The 25187-nt window shown below is 36.1% G+C and overlaps 1 protein-coding gene across 1 annotated transcript; it reads right to left on the bottom strand.

Annotated features, from left to right (window-relative positions):
* Positions 1–17533: 17533 nt before the first annotated feature.
* LOC142608974 (uncharacterized) lies at positions 17534–18043 on the bottom strand. The gene has a single exon (XM_075780624.1). The coding sequence runs from the start codon at positions 18041–18043 to the stop codon at positions 17534–17536; it is 510 nt and encodes a 169-aa protein (XP_075636739.1).
* Positions 18044–25187: the final 7144 nt, after the last annotated feature.

Here is a 25187-nt window from a genome sequence, read left to right as displayed (position 1 = left end):
AAATACCACTTCTGTTTTAGACTGTAACTTGTCAGACTTTCCTTTCAACACATGTGCTAGACAACCCCAAATGTGGAGATGTCTCATACTAGGCTTACGCCCATTCCACAACTCTACAGGTGTTTTAGGAATAGACTTCGAAGGTACTAAATTCAGAAGATACATTGCAGTATTTAAGGCATATCCCCAAAAAGAAATTGGTAGAGTCGAATAACTCAACATGGACCTAACCATATCTAAAAGAGTCCTATGCCTTCTTTCTGCTACACCATTTTGTTGTGAAGTTCCAGGTGCAGTCAACTGGGATATAATCCCATTTTTAGTCAAGTAATCCTTAAAATCACCAAGAAGGTATTCGCCACCTCGATCAGATCGAATGGCCTTTATGTGTTTACCCAATTGATTTTCAACTTCAGCCCTAAACTCTTTGAACTTTTCAAAGGCTTCGGACTTCCATTTCATTAGGTACACAACCAAATCTAGAGTAATCATCAGTAAAAGTAATGAAATACTCATAGCCACCTCTTGCTTGGATTGACATAGGACCACATACATCTGAATGTACTAGTTCTAGCAAATCTTGGGCTCTTCTACCCTTTGCATTAAAAGGTCGTTTGGTCATCTTACATTCCAAACAAGATTCGCAAACTGGAAAACCATCAAAGTCCATGGGCTGTAAAAGTCCATCTTTGATTAGTCTTTGAATCCTACTTGAATTAATATGACCTAAACGCAAGTGCCATAGATATGCATCACTAGTAGAAGGAAACTTTCTCTTTAATGATTTCACATGAGAGTTACTATCTAATTCAGAATTGTATAATTCATGCTTATCAGGATTTAAAATATAAAGACCATCTACAATATTGCCAGAACAGATAAACACTTTATCCTTCTTTATTACAACATTGTCTTTCAGGATAACACAATATCCATGTTTACCTAAGTAAGTTGCAGAAATTAAATTCCTACGAACATTAGGTACATACAAACAGTCTTCCAATATTAAAACTCTAGACTTAAAACACAAATTAAACACTCCAACAACTTCAACCGAAATTTTGCTCTCATCAGCCAAAGTAAGAAATAGTTCTCCCTCATTCAACTTTCTGGTCTCCTGGAACCCCTGCAAAGAATTGTAGATATGATTAGTACAACCTGAATCCACACACCAGGAATCTGTTGGATTCTGTACCAAACATATTTCAAGAAGAAATGAACTTTTCATACCTTTATTCTTGGCAGCCTTGAATGTTGGACAATTCCTCTTCCAATGTCCTTTCTCACCACAATGGAAACACTTTCCTTTGGTTTTCTTTCCTTTGTTGGCAACCCCTAAGGCAATTTTTTTACCATCTTTCTTAGTGAAGTCCTTCTTCTTCTTCTTCTTCTTCTTCTTACCCTTGCCTTTCGACTTAGGTTGAGAAATAGAAGCTTCACCCACATTGGCTTCAACACTAGAAGTACCAAGGATGCCTTCCGCCGCCACTAACTCATTCATTAATTCAGACAAAGAATAAATCTTTTTGTTCATATTATAAGTAAGTCTGAATTCCTTGAATGATTCTGGTAGTGACTGGAGTATCATATCCACTTGGGATTCTCCATCAATGTCGACACCCAAAACTTCTAATGTGTTCAGATTAGCAATTATCCTAAGACAATGCTCCCTCACTGAACTTCCTGCAGCCATTTTGGTATTATAAATTTGCCTCATGGTTTCTTGCCTTGTAGAACAGCCTTGCTCACCAAACATCTCCTTCAGACTATGCATTATGTCCGAAGCAAGTTCTACATCCTACATTTGATGCTGTAGAACATTTGAGATAAATGCTAGGATATAGCACTTGGCCATCTCATTAGATTTCTGCCAACGATCATATCGCTGTTTTTCCTCAAGAGGAGCATCTAATGAAGGAAAGTTAGGACATGGTTGAGTAAGCACATATTTGTGCTCTTCAGCAGTAAGAACAATGTCCAAATTTCTTTTCCAGTCAACATAATTGGATCCAGTCAGTTTGTTTTGGTTAAGGATAGAAACAAGTGGGCTAAATGATGCCATGACAAAATCTGAAAATAATAAACATGAATATAATAAGTAAATTGGACATTATCAATTTAGCATAAAAGCATATAATATGGAACCTTAATAAAACCATAAAATAATATATGCAACGACAACCCAATCTCATATTCAATATCCCTCAGCATAGAGTGAACATAAAATACTATGATTGATTGAGAACTATTCTCATTATTAGTGCTATCATGATAACTCTTATCAAACACTAATAATATGCCGTTTTACATTTAGCCTCTAAGTAATAATAGTAAGAACTCAGCCTAGAGGATACTATAATACTTAGTCTAGTGTATACCATTGTCTAGAATTATGTGTAACCACATTTCATCCCTTTAACAGGCTTATTTTGTAGTACCATGATAAAACACCCTCCGCATGGAATGCAAAGCTCGAAACTAAGACAAGGCATTTATCAAACCACTATAAACCAAGAAATTCAATCTTGTAGGACCATGAAATAAATACTCTCCGCATGGAATGCTAAGCTCGAGGCAAAGAAAAAATATATATTTCACACTACTATGAACCAACAATGGAGGCCGTGAGATCCAACCCTTGAATCTCTCTCCCACTAGATATTTTAAAATAAAGGTTTTTAAGATCAAGAATGATAATAATGCTAGACACGTGAAAAAAAATATAATCCTAATCTCATTTGGAATAAATTTCATTAAACTAGCATTAATATATATAAATATATATATAACATAATAAAAACTCATATATTATAAAACAATATTATATTATAATATATATATAATACAATATATGATTATTATATTATATATATATATATATATAGTTGTTAGAAGGTTAGAATTCTCACGGATTCACTTTCTTCAAAACAAATAAATTGGTCAAACCATGCAATGTAGTCCAAAAGGTGCAAGCAAAAAACCAAGCAGTGCATTAACAAATGGACATGACAGTTGTTGCATTCAATCCGTATATATATATATACCTTGGCCAAGCAGTGCATTAACAAACGGACATGACAGTTATTGCATTCAATCCGTGTATATGTATATATAAATATATACCTTGGCATGGATTGTTATTTATTGTAAAGGTTTGGCTTTATGCATGATCTCGTGGACCCCATTTGGCAAATATCATTCCGCCATTAATTGCTTCCAATTATATATATGCTAGTTCTATGTTATATGCATGCACTTCGACATTGCACCAATAACATGATTTTGTTGGCATCATTCAACAACTATTGGGGCTTATGAATATATTACCGAATGATAACAATCACATATATACATATTATAACATACGAAATCAATCTTTTCCATATATGAATCATGGCATATAAATTCCAACGCTAATAACGTAAATTCATAAAATCAGGATAATCAAACCATGTCAACACAAAGATGACGGTTTTCTTAAATTCTAAAATTCAATCACACGCTATACAATCATGATATGAAAACCTGGCTCTGATACCAATTGAAGGAAAAATTCTGGTTTTGTATCTCATACAAAACACACAGCGGAAGAAACAAATAAGGATCTATTTCATTCATGATTGATAACGTGCACAATGTAAATTTCAGAATTTAAGAACAAGATAGCGTACCTTGGTGTGGAGAAATTCAAAACAAAGATTAGAAGCACATGGAAACACTTTTAATCTTCACTCCAATTCCACTTTACGCCCAAGATGTGTGGTCTCTCAATCAGTTTTTCAAAGGGAGAATGAAAGTGTGTCTCACACTCTCTCACACACAGTTTCTTATTTTCTTTTTTTTTCACTAATAAAAATTTTGTATGTTTCTCCCTTTATAACTAACTGATTATCTAATTGGGTTGGCCTATTGGGCCTTTCCAAGTGGGCTTTAGTGTGTGGCTTAGAGTGGAACCAAAAGGGACCAATAAGACACTAGCTCCAATGGGCCTTGGGCTTTTCCGTCAACTCTTGACAAGTCCAAAGTTACCATTAATTATATTTAATACCACTATATAAATATAATTGCACTCTAGGCCTTATTAATAAATTATATCCCAAGACTTTATTATACGTGCAACTCCTTCATAAAATATTCGTAGTAACACAAAGTCATAAATGTAAACTGCCACTTTGTAAATTACTACATCTTATCCTTGAGTACCCGGTTTAATTCTTTAAAGTTATTCATTATATATTTATGAAATCCAATTTCATAAATATATACTTTAGTAATTTCTTACTAAAGTGGTTAGGCCTAACTCTCTGAATAACTGAACCCATTAAACTTATCTCAAGGGAATATTTTATATCTCCATCAAGAGACTATGAATTCCATCTTGAGAATATATGTTCCATCAACACTAAATGTGGCTGCCCAACATACTGAGGTTTTGACCGTCACTTTAGATCTCACTCCTGATATATCAAAGCAACCCACACCTCATGATTAGGTCCATTATTCTCTCAGGATTAAGAGTTCATGCAAATAGAAGTCGTAAGATTTATTATTAATTTGACAGTCATTAGGAGAATAATAAATCTCACAGCGATCCTGTTCAATATGTTTTAACTCTTAAAATATATCAACATATCAACTAGAAGTCTCCACTTCCATGATCAAGACAAATCATCGTAGTTGACACGTTATAGTCTTCGCAGATGAAATGCCCAATTTCATAACCGACTACGAACTATAAATTCTGAGTTTACAAAGAACTTGTGATTTACATCTTCTGTGACTTTTCACATAAATCACATACAATGCATCTCATGGACTATATGATAATGTCTCATATTCATGTTACCATTATTTCAGATAATAATAAAATAACTTTATCAATCACAATATTAAGTCATACATCATGTCATACATAATGTCATACAATAGGATTTAAGGGCACTAATCCTAACATGTACAACTCATGAAATTCCCTCCTAGGTCTACACCCTTATGGTACTTGCATAGGTGCAATTGGTTCAATCAATTGATAAGGATCATTTTTATGAATGTTGGAAATTTCTACAGCCTTAGAATTAGATCCTACATTCGTTTTAAACCTTGGTGGGTCATCAGTCTTTACAGTTCCATTGTTTATAGCATCCTCAATTTGGGTTCTAGCAGTAATTAATTCTTTAATATTAGGAAAGTATTGTGCAAACAAATACTTGTGATATACAGGTAGTAAATTCTTTACAACCATGGCTAACTATTCTTCCTTACTCGGCCTACTCATCATCTGTGCGGCCTTAGCTCTCCACTTGGTGATGAAAGTAGAGAAGGCTTCTTTTGAGGTATCTTCTTGTGATGTCCACTTCTATATTGTACTTGTATTGCTTGTGAAACTCTCGGCAGATGTCCTCCCAACTTCTTGCTCTTGCATCATCCAGGTTGAGGAACCACGTAAGAGCAGCTCCGATCAGTGTGTTTTGGAACATCTGAGAAAGTACTTCCTCAGTCGCGCCTAAGGGCTACATAGCCCTCATACACATCTTCAGATGGGACTTTGGGTAGCTAGTCCCATCAAACTTGTCCAAGGTTGGCATCTTGAACTTGGGAGGCAGCTTCGCATTAGGAAAAAGTGAAAGGGTATCATAATCCATAAGGTCCTCTATCTTACAGGCTCTTCTAATCATCTCCTCCATTTTATTCATCCTCTCATTAATCTTCTTCTCACTCTCTACGACTGGTGGATCATGGTCAGTCTCTTCCTCCTCTTGATTACTCTTCAAATTCTAAAATTTTTGTATCGTACGGTTCATGTCTTCCCTTAGCTGGATTTAACTAGCTACCACGATGTTTAGTAGCTCTTGGGTGTTCATGGGTTCCTCTATGTTTAGGTGTTCTCCTTCTTCTGCCATAGTGTGGGGAGCTCCAAACTTCTTGTGGCCTGTACTATCTTGGAGGTCGAAGATGGGGTTGTAATGTTGCAGCAGGGGAGTTTCTTCTATGCTTAAAGGCTTCAGTATTGATGGGAGTGATGGGCTTGGAACTGGAGCGACTGGCTTGAGTGTCAGGCTTAGGTTCTTTTTGTAGCCTTTCTTCAGATCTTGAGCAAATTCTCCCCTGATGACAGGCTTGGTTGGGTTAATCCAAGCTAAGACCCCATCCACATCCATTAATCAGCCAAAACAAACACACACAACATGTAATGCAATTTTAATCGGGACCGACCTAAGGATAGGTTCTAAGTCATTACGTTGTAGGGTGAGTTTGTTGTTTCATTGTTTCCCATAGCTAGGATGTTACACCTCCCAACTTGTAATGTAGTGAACATTATGTTGGTCCTAACGGCATGGTTTGCCCTTTACAGTCAATAGGAAATGATCCAGTGACTTTAGGCTATGAGTTGGTGAGTTTGCCACTGGGTACCCGAATCTAATGAAGACCGGTGATTTATAGTTACTACCACCACAAAATTGTTGAAAAGATGTGCATACATTGTTGTTTGGATGGCACACACTATGAAAGTTAGGGAAATATTTTTAACAAGCAATACAAACAACAAATGCCATACACCAAAATATCACACAACATCCCATCAAACATAAATAGACAAAAAAACAACTATATCATCTGAGACCATGCAAAACAAGGGTACACATTTGGTCACTTAAGTCTATTACGAAGCTTAGCCCTCGACATCCCCAGCAAAGTTGCCACTGTGAGAGATCACCAAAATTGGGGGTGCCTCTCAAAAAAGGGATTTGTGTACTTTTTAGGGCACCTCTCTTTTTGGGTAAGTGGTGTGAAGTTGCCACCTATTTTTTATACAAAAAAATAAGAAAAAATAAATATAAAATACATGACTGAATAGTATCCTTCTCATTGATTGAATAAAAAAATACATGTTTGAAAAATTGAAAATTTCATGGCTTTGGGTCTTAGTTACATTCTACCCAAAATAAAAAAATAAAGTCAAGGCTTAGGTCTACTTATCCAAAGACCTAAATTCGGAGGCTAGGTTATGGAATGGGAAGATGTTAGGCACTTATTCTGCCCAGACAAAGTCTGGTCTTCTAGACTGTTGTGACTAATGTACCCTTTATGCATGCTATGAATGACATGTTGTATATATGAACAAAACTAAATCACACAAATTTATTTATGAATGAATCCTCTTCTTTGTTGAAAAAAATTCAGATTTGTTTTAGTGATAAAAAAATTTTGATTTTGGTTTGTCAAAAATGCCAGATTTGTTTTGTAATAAAAAAAAATGGTTTTTTTTTTTTTTTTGGAGAGAAAAACTTAGATCTGTTTTGGTTATTAAAAAAATTTGATTTTAGTTTGTAAAAAAAATCAAATCTATTTTAACATGTAGAAAAAAATGGTTTTAAGTTTGTAAAAGATCAGATCTGTTTTGTGATATGATAAAAAAAAATGGTTTTCATAACAAAAAAAAAAAAAAAAAATCAGATCTATTTTTATATGTTTTTTTATTAAAAAAAAAATATGAAAAGTTTTTTTTTTATGAAGAGAATTTCACTCATAACATAAATTTATGCTATATGAACCAAACAAAACAAAACAACCATAAACACAATCATGCTTAATCTTTTTCTTTGTTTGAAGATCTACATATGTTAAAAAAACAAAAAATCAAATATGTATCTAAGAAAGATACAAATCAGTTTTTGATTTGAGAAAAATTCAGATCTCCATCTAATAATGATGCAGATCCGTTTTTGATTAAGAAAAATATTCAAATCTACATCTAAGAAAAATGCAGATCTGTTTTTTTTTATTAAGAAAAATTCTGATCTACATCTAATAAAGGTGCAATTTTTTTTTTTTTTTTTTTGTAAATTCAGATCTACATCTAAGAAAGATGTGGATCTATTTTTATTTTAAGAAAAAACATTGATTATATGAAGATTATTGAAATAAAAAAAGAGATCACAACAATTATATAAACAAAATCAAGATCATGCTTTAACAAAACAATGATTAACAATTTATGTTATGGATAAAGGAAAACATGCATCATCATAAACAAGAATCATAAAAGAGAGAGGAAAAAAAAAAACGAATAGGGTGATTGAAAGCAACCTCTTGCATGGAGCACTTCTTGTTCTTGAGAGGATGTTTTAGGGTTCAAAGAAATTTATTCAATTATCTTTGAAACCTAAAAATCCTAATTTTAGTAGCAAATATAAGAGCGGATCAGCAAATATGAGCAATTTGAGAGTCTAAAAACGTATGCCTCTTAGAGCACCAAAAAAAAAAGTCCATGAATTATGAGATCCAGACTCTATTTATAGAGGCCAGAAGACTCTAAAAAATAGCTTTGACGTGTAGAATACGAAACGGGACTCATCCTTTTGTGAAAAAGGTTGAAAAGGTTTTGCCTTATTGTCACCCGAAGGGAGTTGGGCCAAAGCCCAAAAGGAGTCAATTCGGCACTTTTAAAGTGCCGTTCGACACTCCAAAAGTGCCGAATGGTGCTCTTGGATGCCGAACAAACTTTCGTGTTTGGGTGTGTTTTGGACTCTCTTTCTAGGGTTTTTTTATCCGGTTCTTGTACCTAGACGTGTTTTCATCCCTAGTCTATGATTCTTTTATCTCTTTTTTGAATAATTCAAACTTTTTAGGAACAATTATCTTGTAGATAAATTCCTAAAAATAAATCTTGATAAAATTCAGATTATCCACAATTTTATTATTATCTAATCATCCCTTTTATTCTTATGCATGCAATCCTATTTTAGACACTAATTATTAACCAATCACAAAATTATTTAATTAATTTTAATTGTTTAACCAATCAGAATTTATTAAAATTAATTGTGCGTGGTCAACTCTTCCTAGACACAATGCAGGTTGACCGTGCAAACTTGATCATGCAATATATTTCGATCCGATGGTTCAATTTAGAAACCGAGTACACCATTGCGACCGTTAGAATCTCAAGATCATTTTTATGATATGCAATGAATAAATTGATGCATGTAATGCAAGAAAAATTTGATACACGTAATGCAATCATGATTTTTGGGGTACATGGATGGTCATTCCAATCATCTTCCTTGATTAAATCATGGGTGCAAAATCGAGTGTCTACAAATATTGTTGAATTATATGTGATGGATATTATTTAATTGTTTTCAATACTTGTAAGCATTATATATTGTTTTGTTGATAATTGGTTTTATGGTTGATTGTTGTGTTGGAGCAAGCGGGTGGCTTGCATGGTGTTATAACGTGGTTTAAATTCATATTGAAAGTGTTGCTTATTTTTTTGAATTGTGAATGGATATTGTTGATTTATATGTGATGGATATTATTTAATTTTTTTCAATAATTGTAAGTATTATATATTGTGATGTTGATAATTGGTTTTGTGGTGGGTTTTTATGTTGGAGCCAACGGGTGGCTTGCATGGTGTCATAAGGTGGTATAAATTGATATAGAGAGTGTTTCTTATTTTTTTTGAATTGTGAACGGATATTATTGATTTATATGTGATTAAATTTTTTTGATTGTTTTCAATACTGTTAAGTATTATATATTGTGTTGTTGATAATTGGTTTTGTGTTGGGTTGTTGTGTTGGAGTAAGCGAGTGGCTTGCATGATGTTATAAGGTGGTATAAATTGATATAGGGAGTGTTTGATTGTGCAATGTATATTTGTTTAAGTATTAATATAGACTTGTGCATTCATGAATGGGATAGGACTTTATCTAAGTAGCTTATAGACTTTGATGTTATAATACATTATGTATGAGTTGTCCTTATTTTGCTAAAGTAATATGTTCCACCGCCTAATCTAGTTCCTCAGTGGAATATATCCATCATCTAGAAAGTGAGATTATTGAGCTCAAAGAGGCAAGAGCTAGGGAACAAGAGGCGCGAGCTAAGCAAGAAGAGGTCCAAAAGAATATTCTTAACTTTTTGAGGAGCAGGGGTTATGATGACACTCTTACCTATGGGGGTGGTTCATCTTCAAGTTAAAAGACTTATTGTTTTGTACTTTATTTTAGCAATTGATCCGCACTACATGGTATGACTACTTTTTTTAATGCATTATTTGAAACTAATTATATTACATTACACTTGAAAATATATATTTGCTTTCTACAACTTATACATTAAGAGTTGTGATTTTAATACATTGGTGTGGCTACTCTTAATGCATTGTTAGAAATGTTTCTTATAACATAGTTAATGTTTTTACTTTACAATTTTAATGTTGTATTGTTTTTATATTTGTGCAGATTTCTTATTGGTGGCTTTTAGGGCATTTACTTTTGGCATTACTTGAAGACATTTGAGGACATCTTCTTTTGGTCCTAATTATATTATGCTACAATTTTTGCAAACAATTATTTTATGGATGGATGGAATTGGATACTTGTTTAATTTTTTACTTGTGGAATGTATGGATCGTTTTCTTACAAATGTGTTGTTCAAATGTGAGGTTTTAATAATATAATGACAGGTTACAGGTTAATATCAAAGACATGAAAAAATTAAAAATAGGAAATTAGTTTTAGCGACGAATTTTTCCATCACCAAATATAGCAACAAAAAATTGTTTTAGTGAAGAAATATTTCTTCGCTAAATGTAGCAGAAATTTTTAAGAAATAGTTTTAGTGAATAAATTTTCGTCGCTATATGTGCCTGAATTTTTTTAAAAATAGTTTTAGTGACGAACTTTTTTGTCACTATATGTACATGAAAATAGTTTTAGTGACGAACTTTTTTGTCACTAAATATGATTTAAATAAACTAAAGTGTTTTTGGCAACGAAATATTTTCGTCGTTGAATAGTGTTTTTAGCAAGGAAAACATTTAGTGACAAAATGTTTTCGTCGCTAAAAGTTCTTTTTTTTAAAAAACTAATCGAACCTTTAGTGACAAAATGTTTCTTCACTAAGACCTTTAGCGACGAAATGAGTTTTGTCACTAATGGTCCTTAGCAACAAAAAACTAGACTTTTAGTGACAAATATTTTTGTCACTAAAAATACATTTTGTTGTAATGCTAGGTTCTTCGGCGGATCAAGCATGTCCTTCTATAGGTCCCACTGCGGGCGATGATGCCAATGACGGCAGCACTGGGCGCTTCATTGATGATGCCACTAGAGATGATGACTCCCCCTAGGCTAGCCATGTATTGTTGTAACTCTATGATGATGTAGCCCCTACGTGGGCATATTTTTATCAGTTTTCTTGTATTTTGTAGACATTGCCCCTTGATGGGCCAAACTTGTATATCTTAGACTGCCTTTTGGTGGGCCTGGACTATATGTATTGTATCGCCTCTTGGTAGGCTTTAGACATTTGTGTATTATATTACCCCGTAGTGGGCCCTGATGTATGATATTGCCTCTCGGTAGGCTTCTAATGTATGATTCGACATTGCCTCTCGGTAGGTCTTACATGTATGTTTCTTAATATCGCCTGTTGGTAGGCTCAACTGTATGATTCGACATTGCCTCTTGGTAAGTCTTACGTGTACGTTTCTAGATTTCGCCAGTTAGTAGGCTCGATGTAGAATTCTTGAACATTGCCTCTCGGTAGGTCTTACATGTCTGTTTCTAGATTTCGCCTGTTAGTAGGCTCTTGAGGTAGGATTCTCGAATATTGCCTTTTGGTAGGTCTTACATGTATGTTTGCCAGTAGCACTTTAGCATTTAGAATCTGGTTGCACCATTGTGGTTGCTTTGCATTGCACCGTACTTTCACGGATTTACTGATGAAACCTAAGGTTGATTAACCCGCTGAGGGATATGGAGGGAGGAAAGACCGCATAAAATAACTTCCCTAGTGTAGGTTTTATGCGGTTCTTATTATGAGAGGAAAGGTTCCTGGCGGGACGGACTTGTTCTTGAGTATATTGACTAGCTGTAAGTAGACTGAACCACGCAAAATAAACTGCCCCAGTGTAGGGTTTTGTGAGGTTCGGTATTGCAAAGCTGAGTGTCATGCTTCTTACCGAGGAGACTTTGTGGATTTTGAGGAGCATTGGACCTTCTACAGGTGCCAAGCCTTCATGTTAGCCTTCTTTGGCTCAGTGCTATTCCCTTCTCAATCGGGTTCTATCAAGTTTGCAGTTCTACCCTTGGTGAGTATTCTACCACCTAGCACTTCTTTTATTCCCTCTCTCCTCTCTGAGACTATTCGATCTCTTTCTGTGTGTCGTGAGACAGGTAGTGGTAGGCTTGGTTGTTGTGTGCATCTATTACAGTTGTGGTTTTGTAGTCATCTGAGCGTGATATCTAGGGCATAACCTACTGGGTTCTTGAGTAAGAATAGGGTTAAGATCACTATGGCCCTTGATCTTCCTTTTACTGTGAACACTGCTGGTTGATTATGGTATTTGTTTGGCTTGTGTCCCACTGACTAGACATAGAGATTTAAGTGGGAAGTCACTAGGTGGCAGAGTTGGACCCATTGTGTTGGTTTGCTTGGAATCCCTTTCGTGGGTATCTGGGGTTGTACAGGGTACTTTCTAGGTATGTCCTTAAGGCAATTCGGGGGCGATTAACATGTCCCTTGATTTAGTGATCTTTCTATCATCACTTGTGATTATAGGCTCCAAGATATTGACACAGTCATCATAGATCGTGCTTTTGGTTTCTGGCAAAAGCACAGGTGAACTATCATTTATCCTACTTGTCCTAAGGATGATTATGATGAAGGAAATATGACATGTTTGTATCACATACAAAACATATGCAGCGGAAAAATAACGGATCTACTTCATTCATAAAAGTTAACATGTACTATATAAGTTTCAGAATTTGAGAACAAGAGAGTGTACCTTGGAGCGGTGAATTTAAAAACTGAAGATCAAAAGCACCTGGAAACACTTTCAACCTTCACTCCAATTCCACTAACGCCTAAGATGTGTGGTCTCTCAATCAGTTTACAAAAGGAGAATGTCAAAGTGTCTAACACTTACATACACCACTTCACAATAGTGTTCTTACAATTCTCTACAGAAAATTCTGTATGTTTTTTTCTTTATGTCAAACTGATTATCTAATTGGGCTGGCCTTTTGGGCCTTTCCAATTGGGCTTAAGTGTGTAGCTTGGAGTGGGACTAAAAGGGACCAATAAGACACTAGCTCCAATGGGCCTTGGGCTTTTCTCTCAACTCTTGACAAGTCCAAAGTTACCATTAACTATATTTAATACCACTATATAAATATAGTTGCACTCTAGACCTTATTTATAAATTATATCCCAAGACTTTATTGTACATGCAACCCCTTCATAAAATATTCGTAGTAATACAAAGTCATGAATGTAGACTGTCACTTTGTAAATTACTACATCTTATCCTTGAGAACCCGGTTTAATCCTTTAAGTTATTCATCATATATTTATGAAATCCAATTTCATAAATATATACTCTAGTAACTATTTACTAATGTAGTTAGGCCTAACATTCTGAATAACAAACCCATTAAACTTATCTCAAGGGAATATTTTGTATCTCTGTTAAGAGACTATGAATTCCATATTGAGAATATATGTTCCATCAACATTAAATGTGGTTGCCCAACATAATGAGGTTTTGACCGTAACTCTAGATCTCACTCCTGATATATCAAAGTAACCTACACCTCATGATCAAGTCCATTATTTTCTCAGGATTAAGAGTTCATGCAAATATAAGTTGTGAGTTTATTATTCATTTGACAATTGTTAGGAGAATAATAAATCTCACAGCGGTCCAGTTTAATATGTCTTAACCTTTAAAACATATCAACATACCAACTAGAAATCTCCATTTCCATGATCAAGACAAATAATCTTAGTTGATATGTTATAGTCTTCGCAAATGAAATGCCCAATTTTATCACCGACTACGAACTAAAATTCTGAGTTTACAAAGAACTTGTGAATTATATCTTCTGTGACTTTTCACATAAATCACATACTATGCATCTCATGGACTATATGATAATGTCCAAATATTCATGTTACCATTATTTTAGATAATAATAAAACAACTTTATTAATCACAACATTAAGTCATATGTAATGTCATACATAATAAAATACATAGCATCATACAATAGGATTTAAGGGCACTAATCCTAACATATGAGTGGTCCAATGCGGAGTTTACAGAGTCGAGGGCCAGTAGGGACCCATGCTTCATTATTAATCTATCAGTTCCAGATCCTCTTGATCCCAGCCTTCCGGCTGACATATTGAGGGATTATGTAGTGGAGTTTAAGGTCAGAGTTAAGTGTACTTTTAGAAACCTGAGAGAGTGCCTAACAAAGGCTATCAAGGACGGGGATTGCTGCAAGGGGCTTCTTGATGCCACGGTGGAGGATTATGATGAGATAGGGAGAGCTTATGAGGCTAAGCTTGCCACCCTTAGAGCAGATCTTAAGCAGAGGAGTCTGGCTCCTTTAGCCACAGAGGCAAAGTGTATTCAACTGAGATCCTAAGTCACTAGCTTGGAGAGTAAGCTAGCATATCTTACTCAGAGATTCATTGTCATGGGCCAAACGAGTGATGAGGAGAGGGCCATAGTGGAGGCTAATTGCACTAAGGCGAGTAACAAGGCTAATGATTTAGCACTGAGGCTATTGGAGGCTAGGTCCTTCATTCATTCCACTTTGAGCTTAGAGTATAGGCTAGCTGATGAGCCTAATGAGCCACAGTTGGCTTTTTGTTACCTTCAAGCTGAGGCAACCGAGAAGGAAGAGGCATTGAGAGTTGCTACTATAGAGGTTGGCACCTTGCAGGCTTTTGCTTGATACAGTGAGGCAGGGCTACACCTTGAGTCCTGGTATGGAGAGGGAGCTGGTTCATCTTCAACATTCATAGGGATGGCTGACTAAGGGAGATTGCTAGAGATCTGGGCTTTGATGTAGTAGGGTTGCTTTGTACTCGTTCCTCGGATGATCCGATTCTTCTTGTTAGGACATATGTCACTTGTTTAGAACATATGCCATTCTTTTATGTAATTGGCTAATCCTTTGACAAAACACACTTTACTTGTAATTGGGTAGATTTAGGATGAGTTTTATGCTTCAAGAAACTATGTTTCAAGATCAAGTGTTGAAGTCATCAAGTTTGTCCAAGAAACAAGCTGAGAAGTGCAAGTTCATTAAAGCTCGACAGCTAGCTCGATAGCTAACATGCGTCGAGGTTTAAAGAGCTGTTCTAGCCCCGTGGCTAGACAGTTGCTTGACAGCATCTCGACACCTTTATCTGTCGAGGTTGAAGAAAAACAGATTTTAAGTTCGGTTTTGATTCCAATCCGTGGATGTGTCTTTGGGCTTTCTTTTCTCCTAACTCTAGACATATAAAAGAATTATTTTAAGAGCCGTCAAAGAGTACACAAGTTGCACAAGCATTGAGAAATCCTTGTTCAAGCAAATTGTGACTAGAGACAAAGTTCTTGCCATAGTTCATCTTTCTTGTGAAGAAGTTGCTGTGTAATGTGCACCGTAGGGTTTTGTGACCAAGCATCTTCTTGATCTTCATCGTGTGGATGAATTGAAGAACTTTGCAGCCAACAATCTTCTCTAGTTGGTGATTGAAGTCGCGTACTAGGATCCGCGCAATTGGTTAGTCACGTACTTGGGAGCCGTGCATTGAAAGGAGAAATTGTCACTACAGAACAAGTCCAATTGGGTATTGGAGTAAGGGTTCAACTGTAGGTTGGTAAGGTACTTGGGATTCCTTTACTTGTAACCGCTTGTTGTGATAATAGTGGAATTTCGGGAGTGGTGACCTTAAAATCACCCGGTGGGGTTTTTGCCGTGTAGGTTTTCCCCATTCGTAAACAAATCACCGTGTCATTTATTTTCTGCTGCATACTTTAGTTTTTTGGTGATTTGTTTGTGCTACCACGGGTTTGCATGTTAAATTGGTTAATTAATTAAACTTGGCTAATTAATCAATTAATCCATCACAAGGGATCAATACGTAATTAAACTTGGCTAATTAATTAATTAATCCATCACAAGGGGTCAATACGTTTTTGGCCTTTCACTTCTCACTAGCTTCAAGGTCTATGCAAGGCAGTATTAGACCATTTGGGCCATGTTTGACTTGCTGGAGTCTTTCTGTTTCTTTTTGTTTCTGCACATGAGCTATGTAGTTAGTATTCCACCATGTACGGGAAGGTACGTCATAAATTGCTAGGCAATTGCATACAGCCTTCACTTTTGGGTTTTTGATGCGAACCTCAATCGACACGCTTTGAGACCTAACAAAAATATTGGAATACTTGCCCAAGAAAGCTAAAATTCAGATTTTTGATAGAAACCCTGACCCAACGTTTATAATCGAAACCCGAACCAAAGGTATAAGTTGACCTTGACCCAATGATTATAAAGAATCACGAACCGAAGGTATAAAGTTTGAACGCCACAAGGAAGAATCCTTGATAAGTTCACAATTATTGAAGAACCAAAAGAGAGCAAAGCCTCACCTTTTCTGATTTCTATTCAATAATATTATAAAAAACGTTTACAAACTTTAGAGCTTATTTAAGGGCTCCATAAAACTTGACAGACAAGAAAATATATTCTAAAATAACTCCTAATTGATACCTTACCATATCAGGAGTCAAATTTGACCTAAAAAGCATTAAATGCACCTAATCTCTTGAATCAGCCCATTAAGTGCTTCTTTGATCTTTTTGGATCTTGCTCTTGTAATAGGCCCAACTGGAACATGCAATGGATCCTTGAATGCTTGTTGATTCTCATCAGTTTTTAACCATAGTTTAGTTTGTAAGGCATGCTTAAAAATGGAAAACAGGTGAAAACAGAGATGTTTTTGCATATGTTAATTATCAAGGAAATTTATATCTATGAGATTTGTATTTTGGATGCTTAATGATCAATGCATGAAAGGATTAGAAAGGCACAAAATAGGCATGTTTAATGAATATGTGCACAAATGCTTTGAAAATGCATGATCATACAAATAAAATGGTAAATGTAAGTGTATGCATATCAATATCTCAAGTTCCAATGTATACATCCTGTCTTAGACAAATCTTTTCCTTTCCAATTGGGGTACATCTTCCATTGGCATGGACCATAAAATTTTTGAATAAAACCATTGCGGGCCACACGTGTTGCAAACATAGAGCAACTCAAGAGGGTGCATGCTTCTTCCATTGATCTTGATCATAAACCTAAGCGGATTCAACTGACTGATTTTTCTTTTAAATGTGGCCTGGCCAAGGTGGCTGCCTACGTACCTCCACTAAGAAGGATCAGGTTATCACGTAGTTCAAATGACATTTTTGATTGCCTTCATTTTTGCTTAGACTTTCCTTTCGGGTTTTAAATTTGACAGGCTCTCTCACGCTCTTTCTTTTGCTATCCTTTTGCATAGACTACCCTTTCGATTTTTCAATCTACTTGTTCATATTTTTTTTTTTGATTTTTGTTTTTTTTTTTTTTTGATTTTTTTTTTTTGCTTTCTTTTTATTGAATTTTATTTTTGTTACATAGGAGTGTAGAAGAAGAGGTTGCACTTGGAAGCTCCCTTATGCAAAGTACTATATGATAGCATCAGAATTGGCGGGCATATTGAAGTCGTGCCCATCCATGTTGGCCAAAATCAAGGCTCCTTTGTAGAAGGCCTTCTTCACCACATATAGGCCCTTGTAGGTTAGGGAAAACTTTCCTTTGTGATTAGGAATGGCTTGGTTGTGCTTTTTCAAGACTAGGTTGCCTTCTTCAAAGACTCCGAGTCTAACTGTCTTGTTGAATGCTCGCTCACGTTGGTACAACTGTCCATGGCACATTGCGGTCATGCGCTTCTCATCTATCATGTTAAATTGCTCTGTCTGTGATAAGATTCTGAGAGATGGGACCTCTACCTCTACAAGAAGGACGGCTTCCATGTCGTAGACCAAGGAATATAGGGTTGCACTCGTGGAAGTAAAAATAGTACGATAGGCACACAAGGAAAATGGCAAGAACTCGTGCCAATCCATATAGGTGTCTATCATCTTCACCAAGATCTTCTTTATGTTCTTATTGGTGGCTTCTACTACGCCGTTCATTTAAGGATGGGAAGGAACCAAATCCCAGTGTTCAATCTTGATTTGTTGGCAAATTTGTTGCATCATTTTCCCATTCAGATTCTTTCTGTTATCTGTAATAAGCTCTCCTGGTACACTGTAGCAGTAAATCATATTCTATTTCAAGAATCGAGCCAACACAGCTTAGGTGACACTTGTTTAGCAAGCGGCTTCCACCCACTTGGTGAAGTAATTGATAGCCATTAAGATATACTCATGCCCATTGGAGGCTTTTGGAATCATGGGTCCGTTGATGTCCATACCCTTAGCTGAAAAAGGCCATGACACTGCTAGAAAGTGCAGGGGTTGAGGAGGAACATTCTTTCTATTCTAATAGACTTGGCAATGGTGGCATGTCACGACATGCTTGATGCAATCGCTTTTCATGATGAGCCAATAGTAGCCAACTCTCGTTATCTTTTAGGCCAACAAGGGTCCACTGGCATGAGCTCCAAGCAAGCCTTCATGCATCTCTTCCATCAAATGGTTAGGCCAAGGGGATCTATGCATCGAAGCAAGGTTGTATTGTGGTTCCTTTTGTATAGGAATTCCCCACTTAAGAAGAATTGGCATGCTATGTGCCTGATGAACTTCTTCTCATTGTCTGTGACCCAAAGCTAGTATTCACTATCTTTCATAAGCCTTGATATCATGGTACCATGGCTTCCCATTGACTTCAACTTTGACGTTCATGCACTCTTTGATGTTCATGCAGTAGGCCACATGCCGCGGACCTCTATGTACAATTGTCACATCTCATCTCCTTCTACCAACTTAACCATACTAGCTAAGGTTGCTAAAGCATCTGCGAACTGGTTGTGTGCTCGGGGAAAATAAGCATAGGTAATGTTTTGGAACTTCAAGATTAAACGGCTGACACACTTCTGATACGGAATCAACTTGGTATCTTGGGCTTGCCACTTTCCCTATATTTGGGAGATGATCAACAAGGAATCTCCAAAGATGCTTAGGTCATATGCGCCGAACTATAAGGCAACTTACAGGCCTACTATGCATGCTTCTTACTCTGACGTTGTTGGTGCAATCGAAATTCAGCTCCCACCCCATTTCCAATGCTATTGCCAGCTCCATTGAAATAAAGCTTCCAACATTGTGGTTCTACATTGCCTGAGCTTGGATCTATTGCCAAAACATACTCATCTGGGAAGAAGGGCTCCAAGAAATCTGGATTGTTCAACGACTGGTCTGCTAGGTAATCAGATATAGCCTGGCCCTTGATGGCCTTTTGTGTCATAAACATAATATCGAACTCGGAGAGCAACATATGCCAACAAGAGATCTTCCCTGTGTGGGCAGGCTTTACAAAGATGTACTTGATAGGGATTGCTCGTGGCATTCAACTGTGCTATGAAGCGGGCTATGTAATTAATCCTTCCTAATAAGTTTTGAGCTTGTTTCTCTGTTTTCGGCACAAGCATGTCCTTGATGGCAAGGACTTTTTCTGGGTCCATATCGATTCCTCTTTGGCTGACTATAAAGCCGAGCAATTTCCTAGAACTGGCACCAAAGATGCACTTGTTAAGGTTAAGCCTTAACCTGTACTTGACAAGGCACTTGAATAGCTTCCTCAAATCAATCAAATGATCTCTAGGAGTGTGTGACTTGGCGATCATTTCGTCCATGTAGACTTTGATCTCATTATGCATCATATCATGGAACAGGGTTACCATGGCTCATTGGTAGGTCACCCAGCATTCTTCAAGCCGAATGGCATGACATCGAAGGCATAGGTTCCCTAATGAGTGGTGAATGTTGTTTTGACTTTTCCTCCTCAACCATTTTGATCTGATTATAACCCAAAAATCCAAATCTCCATAATCGGCACACATGCGTACTTTCCCATCTTTCTTTGGCATGGGAACAATGTTTGCAACCCAATCTGAGTAGGCTATGGTGCTAAGAAAACCAGCTTTCAACTGCTTTTCTACTTCTTCTTTGATCTTTAGGATTATCTCTGACTTCATCCTTCGAAGGGCTTGCCACACTAGGGGGCATTCGAATTTAACTAGAATCCTATGGACAATGATCTTTGTATCTAGTCTTGGCATATCTTGATAAGACGAAGAAAAGATTTCCTTGAATTCTTTCAACAGAGCTTTGAGCTTATTTTTCATGTCTTTAGGAAAGTTCACTTGGATCTTGATGGGTTTTTCTGTCTCACTTTCATCGGCTAGGTTTATTACCTTTGTCTCTTCTATATTGGGATTGGACCCTTCACTCTCTCTGTTCAGAACTTCTAGGACGTTTTGAGGTAAGTTTGGGACCTCAAATTCCTTCAACATCATGATCCAACTCTATTATCTCATTCACATTGCTGCGACTTAAATAATGCTCCCAAGTGCACAATTGTCGCGAAGTAATAACTCGATAAGTCCGAGGTCGAATCCACGGGGAAAAGGGAATTGATTAGCAAACCACAAGAGAATAAAACTAAAAAAATAAAGTTTAATTGAAGAGATTTGTGATTCTTTAGTAAAGTTAATTTAAGTTGAGAGAAAATAACAATATATTAAGGCGGTAAGGTTTAGGGATCCACACACAACACATCTATTGGTAGTCTTAACAATATTTATTTTATAACTCAACTAAAATTCATACGAAGTATGATCTTAGGTGGATGATTTAACAATAAAAACTTAAGAATTAATTGTTTAAGATAGTTTTTTGATATTGATCGATTTTAGGCAAAACAAAACTAGTGAATTAGTTTGCAATGAATACTAAGCATTTAACGTGCTCCAAGTCTACGATAAATCAAAGAATTATACAAAGCTAAAAAATTTTCTAGATGAGTAAATAAATCAAAAACATAGTAACATAAGCATTAAAACCATAAAATAATTGTTATGAACATACTAATAAACGGTTGGGTTTCACCCCTTGCCTTAGCAAAGCTTCTAGCAAGCCAAAACACAAATAAGACTTTAAAAACTGTAAAGAGACTTTAAGAAAACCTAAATTATGTTCTACGTCAGCTCCCTCTTGAATTTTACCCTAAAGAGCCTTTAAATAGGTCAAGGAATCCGATTACAAGTTGAATTCCCGTTTGGAGAAAATCCCAAGTTTTTAGGCTTCACTTAACTGACATTTTTGGCCCATTTAAATTCCGAATTCGGACTTCTGGTAAACTACAAAGTTGTAGCCCTTTAAGTTAAATTTTCAGTACAACTTAAATCATCTCAATTGGACATCTGAACCGAAAGTTATGCTCCAAATACTAACTCATGCGCAGGCTGGAATCCTAATCCGAATTGGACTTGGATTTGGTGCAAATTTCCAATGATTCCTTGCTCCCATTGGACTCGAATTTAATTGGGTTGGCCTTCTTTGACTTCATCATGGCCCTTGTAAAAATAAAGTCCATTAGCTTTCTTATTTGCACAAATCCATCAACTTAATTTCATTATCCTACAAAAGACAAATTCACGCATTAAAATTCAATTAAGCACAACATTGATTATTCAGCATTTTTCTAAAACCAACTATAAAATGCATGAATTAACTCAAAATAAGTATGATAATGATTTCTAATAATGATATAAATATGCAAAATTAAGGTATTATCACACATCGTCTACACTTTCGTTATGGCAAATGGACGTTGTACCCATTTGGGAATCAGAACAGATCATATAGAGTGCAAAATATACAAAGAAACATAAGATAATTTGCACACACATATTCATAAGAAAACAAATAAAGAGAGATGCTAAAATTTCCTAAATAATAAGTTGAATATTACATTAATGTATTATGGGTAGGGGAAAACAAATTTCATGCTTGATAATGATAAAAGGAAATTGCTTTTTTGTTGTTGTTGTTTATGGGAAAACAAACTAGGGAAATGAACAGGGAATACAAATAAAGCATGAAATAACTTAAGCATTCAAAACAAACTAGAAATGCTATTCCAACCCTCTCAGGTGATTAGGAGGCCCAATAACTCGATGATGTAATTCTTCTTACTCAACCGGTGCAACCACAAAGCAAGGCTCGATGGTCCAAAGGTCTGCCACCTCGCCTGGCATCCCTAGTTGGATAGTAGAAGTCGGATTATCTTTAGGAGATATAATAGAGTTCATGGAGAACTCTTCAGGATAGAGCCAAGTGATGCAAGTCATATCAGGCTCTTCATCTTCCAATTCATTGAAAGGTTCTAGCATAATGACCTCGGCTGGAGCTGAAAAAGTGATTCTAATATGGGGAATAAACATCCCTAAGTGTCACACTTCTTTTCTTGCTTGTGAAAGCTTGAAAGGGTTCCTCATGAGTGGGTTCATATCCCAAACTGAACCTTCCTTTGTTATGTGAGAGTTCAATGAGAGCAAGGGTCCTATGTCCTACGGTTCCAAGGCCTTGGCCTAATTTGTAACCAAACTTGAGCATTACCTTTGCAGCCATTAGAACTGCTGCAAGCTAGTCGGACCCAGGCTTTGAAGCATTATGAATCATGGAAACTAGCTCAAAGGTATGGAAAGATGCTTCAGGGAAGGTGAAAGCTCACTTGGTGTGTAAGACACTAGTGAATGTTTAGACCCCCAATTTCAAATTACCAACACAAGCTTATATTCTAACAATGTATGTGCGGAATAATAACTATAAGCTATACCCAAACAAGTAAACTACTCTAAGCCAAAATTTAATGACAATATGGTAGTAATTAAAAGCAAAGAGTAAGGGTTAGAGAAATGCAAACACAAGATAACACCGAGATGTGTTATCGAAGAGGAAACCAAAGAACTCAGCGAAAAACCTCTTTGCCACCCTCCAAGCGGTAAAGTGATCAACTAGAAAATCAGTTAGGATACATGAATAGCTATAGACCCTCCAAGCCTAATCTACCCGATGCACCTAAGCCCTCCAAGCTTATTGCTCCAACAGGGTTAAACCTAACATTGTCTTCTCTAGCTGATCGGATCCCGCAATAAGCCCATTGCATCAACCAAATGAATTGGTCCTCTCTGAACTACTTCCCAAATACCAAAGAACCCTCTCACTGATATGGGTATAGTAAGATGAGGATTTGGCTAAGGTCCTCTCAAGGGTGAGAGTAGAGGAATTTGAGAATCAAAGGTATAAGATTATGGATAAGTCAATCTTGTTTTTCTCTAGGGTTTCTCTCTCAAAATTCTCTCTAGAAGCTCTCTACATTTCATGGGTATAAGGGTATTTATAGTAGGGTATGAAGGAATGTGAAAAGTCATTTTTCTACAAAACAGGGTGTTCTAGCGACTGACTCGCGACTGGGAGTAGGAGTGGGTTTCAGTTACGAAATAACTGATTGGCCAGACTGTACTTTTTGTCCTATAGTGCTCCAGTTGTTATGACCCTTCAGCTTCTTGCATGCTTCACACCTGTGGCCTTCTGGCGAGTCACCACTCACGAGTCACTTGCGAGATCCAGTCTCAAAAAACCTCTTGATTGCACACACACTTGAATTCTTCACACTCTCTCACACACAACCCTTACATGATTCCCACCTAAATACAAGTATCTAATTGCTAAAATACAAGCAAATTTGGCACGGAATAAAGCCAACAAATGGTTGAATAAATTCAACTTTACAATCTCCCCCTTTGGCTATTTCGTGACAAAACCCTAAAACAGACTTTAGACTTAAAATGTGAGTTGGGAACAGTTGCCAAAACTCACTCACACCTAACTCTAGATTCTAAGAAGCTCTTGATGATGGAAAAATGCATGTGCGCAGTGGAAAACAACGGATCAACTTCATTCCGAAAAGTTAACATGCACTATGTAAGTTTCAGAATTTGAGAACAAGAGAGTGTACCTCGGAGCAGTGAATTTCAAAACCGAAGATCAAAATCACTTGGGAACACTTTCAATCTTCACTCCAATTCCACTAACGCCCAAGATGTATGGTCTCTCAATCAGTTCCAAAGAAAGAATTGTACACTTACAAAAACCATTTCGCAATAGTGTTCACACTAAATTCTCTACAGAAAATTCTGTATGTTTTTCCCTTTGTGTCTAACCGATTATCTAATTGGGCTGGCCTTTTGGGCCTTTCCAATTAAGCTTAAGTGTGTGGCTTGGAGTGGGACCAACAAGACACTAGCTCCAATGGGCCTTAGGCTTTTCTGTCAACTCTTGACAAGTCCAAAGTTACCATTAACTATATTTAATACCAATATATAAATATAGTTGCACTCTAGGCCTTATCTATAAATTATATTCCAAGACTTTATTGTACATGCAACCCCTTCATAAAATATTCGTAGTAACACAAAGTCTTGAATGTAAACTACCACTTTGTAAATTACTACATCTTATTCTTGAGTACCCGGTTTAATCCTTTAAGTTATTCATCATATATTTATGAAATTCAATTTTATAAATATATACTCTAGTAACTATTTACTAAAGTAGTTAGGCCTAACATTCTAAATAACAAACCCATTAAACTTATCTCAAGGGAATATTTTGTATCTCCGTTAAGAGACTAAGAATTCCATCTTGAGAATATATGTTCCATCAATACTAAATGTGGTTGTCCAACTTAGTGAGGTTTTGACCGTAACTTTAGACCTCATTCCTGATATATCAAAGCAACCTACACCTCATGATCAAGTCCATTATTCTCTCAGGATTAAGAGTTCATGCAAATATAAGTCGTGAGTTTATTATTCATTTGACAGTCGTTAGCAGAATAATAAATCTCACACCGGTACAGTTCAATATGTTTTAACTCTTAAAACATATCAACATATCAACTAAAAATCTCCATTTCCATGATCAAGACAAATCATCTTAGTCGATATGTTATAGTCTTCGTAGATGAAATGTCCAATTTCATCACTGACTACGAACTAAAATTTTGAGTTTACAAAGAACTTGTGATTTATATCTTCTGTAACTTTTCACATAAATCACATACTATGCATCTCATGGACTATATGATAATGTCCCAATATTCATGTTACCATTATTTTAGATAATAGCAAAACAACTTTATTAAACACAACATTAAGTCATACATAATGTCATACATAATAAAATACATAGCATCATACAATAGGATTTAAGGGCACTAATCCTAACACTTGAATCATACAAACAAGTTTTCCTGAAAACAATATCACAA

The sequence above is a fragment of the Castanea sativa genome, chromosome 9 (assembly GCF_040712315.1).
Source record: "Castanea sativa cultivar Marrone di Chiusa Pesio chromosome 9, ASM4071231v1".
NCBI classification, from domain to species: domain Eukaryota; kingdom Viridiplantae; phylum Streptophyta; class Magnoliopsida; order Fagales; family Fagaceae; genus Castanea; species Castanea sativa.
Note: the sequence above shows the minus strand (reverse complement) of the source record. Positions and strands in the feature narration are given on the sequence as shown.

Excerpts from the sequence above, each read along its gene's own strand:
- LOC142608974 (XM_075780624.1), bottom strand. The coding sequence starts at position 18,043 with ATGAACGGCGTAGTAGAAGCCACCAATAAGAACATAAAGAAGATCTTG.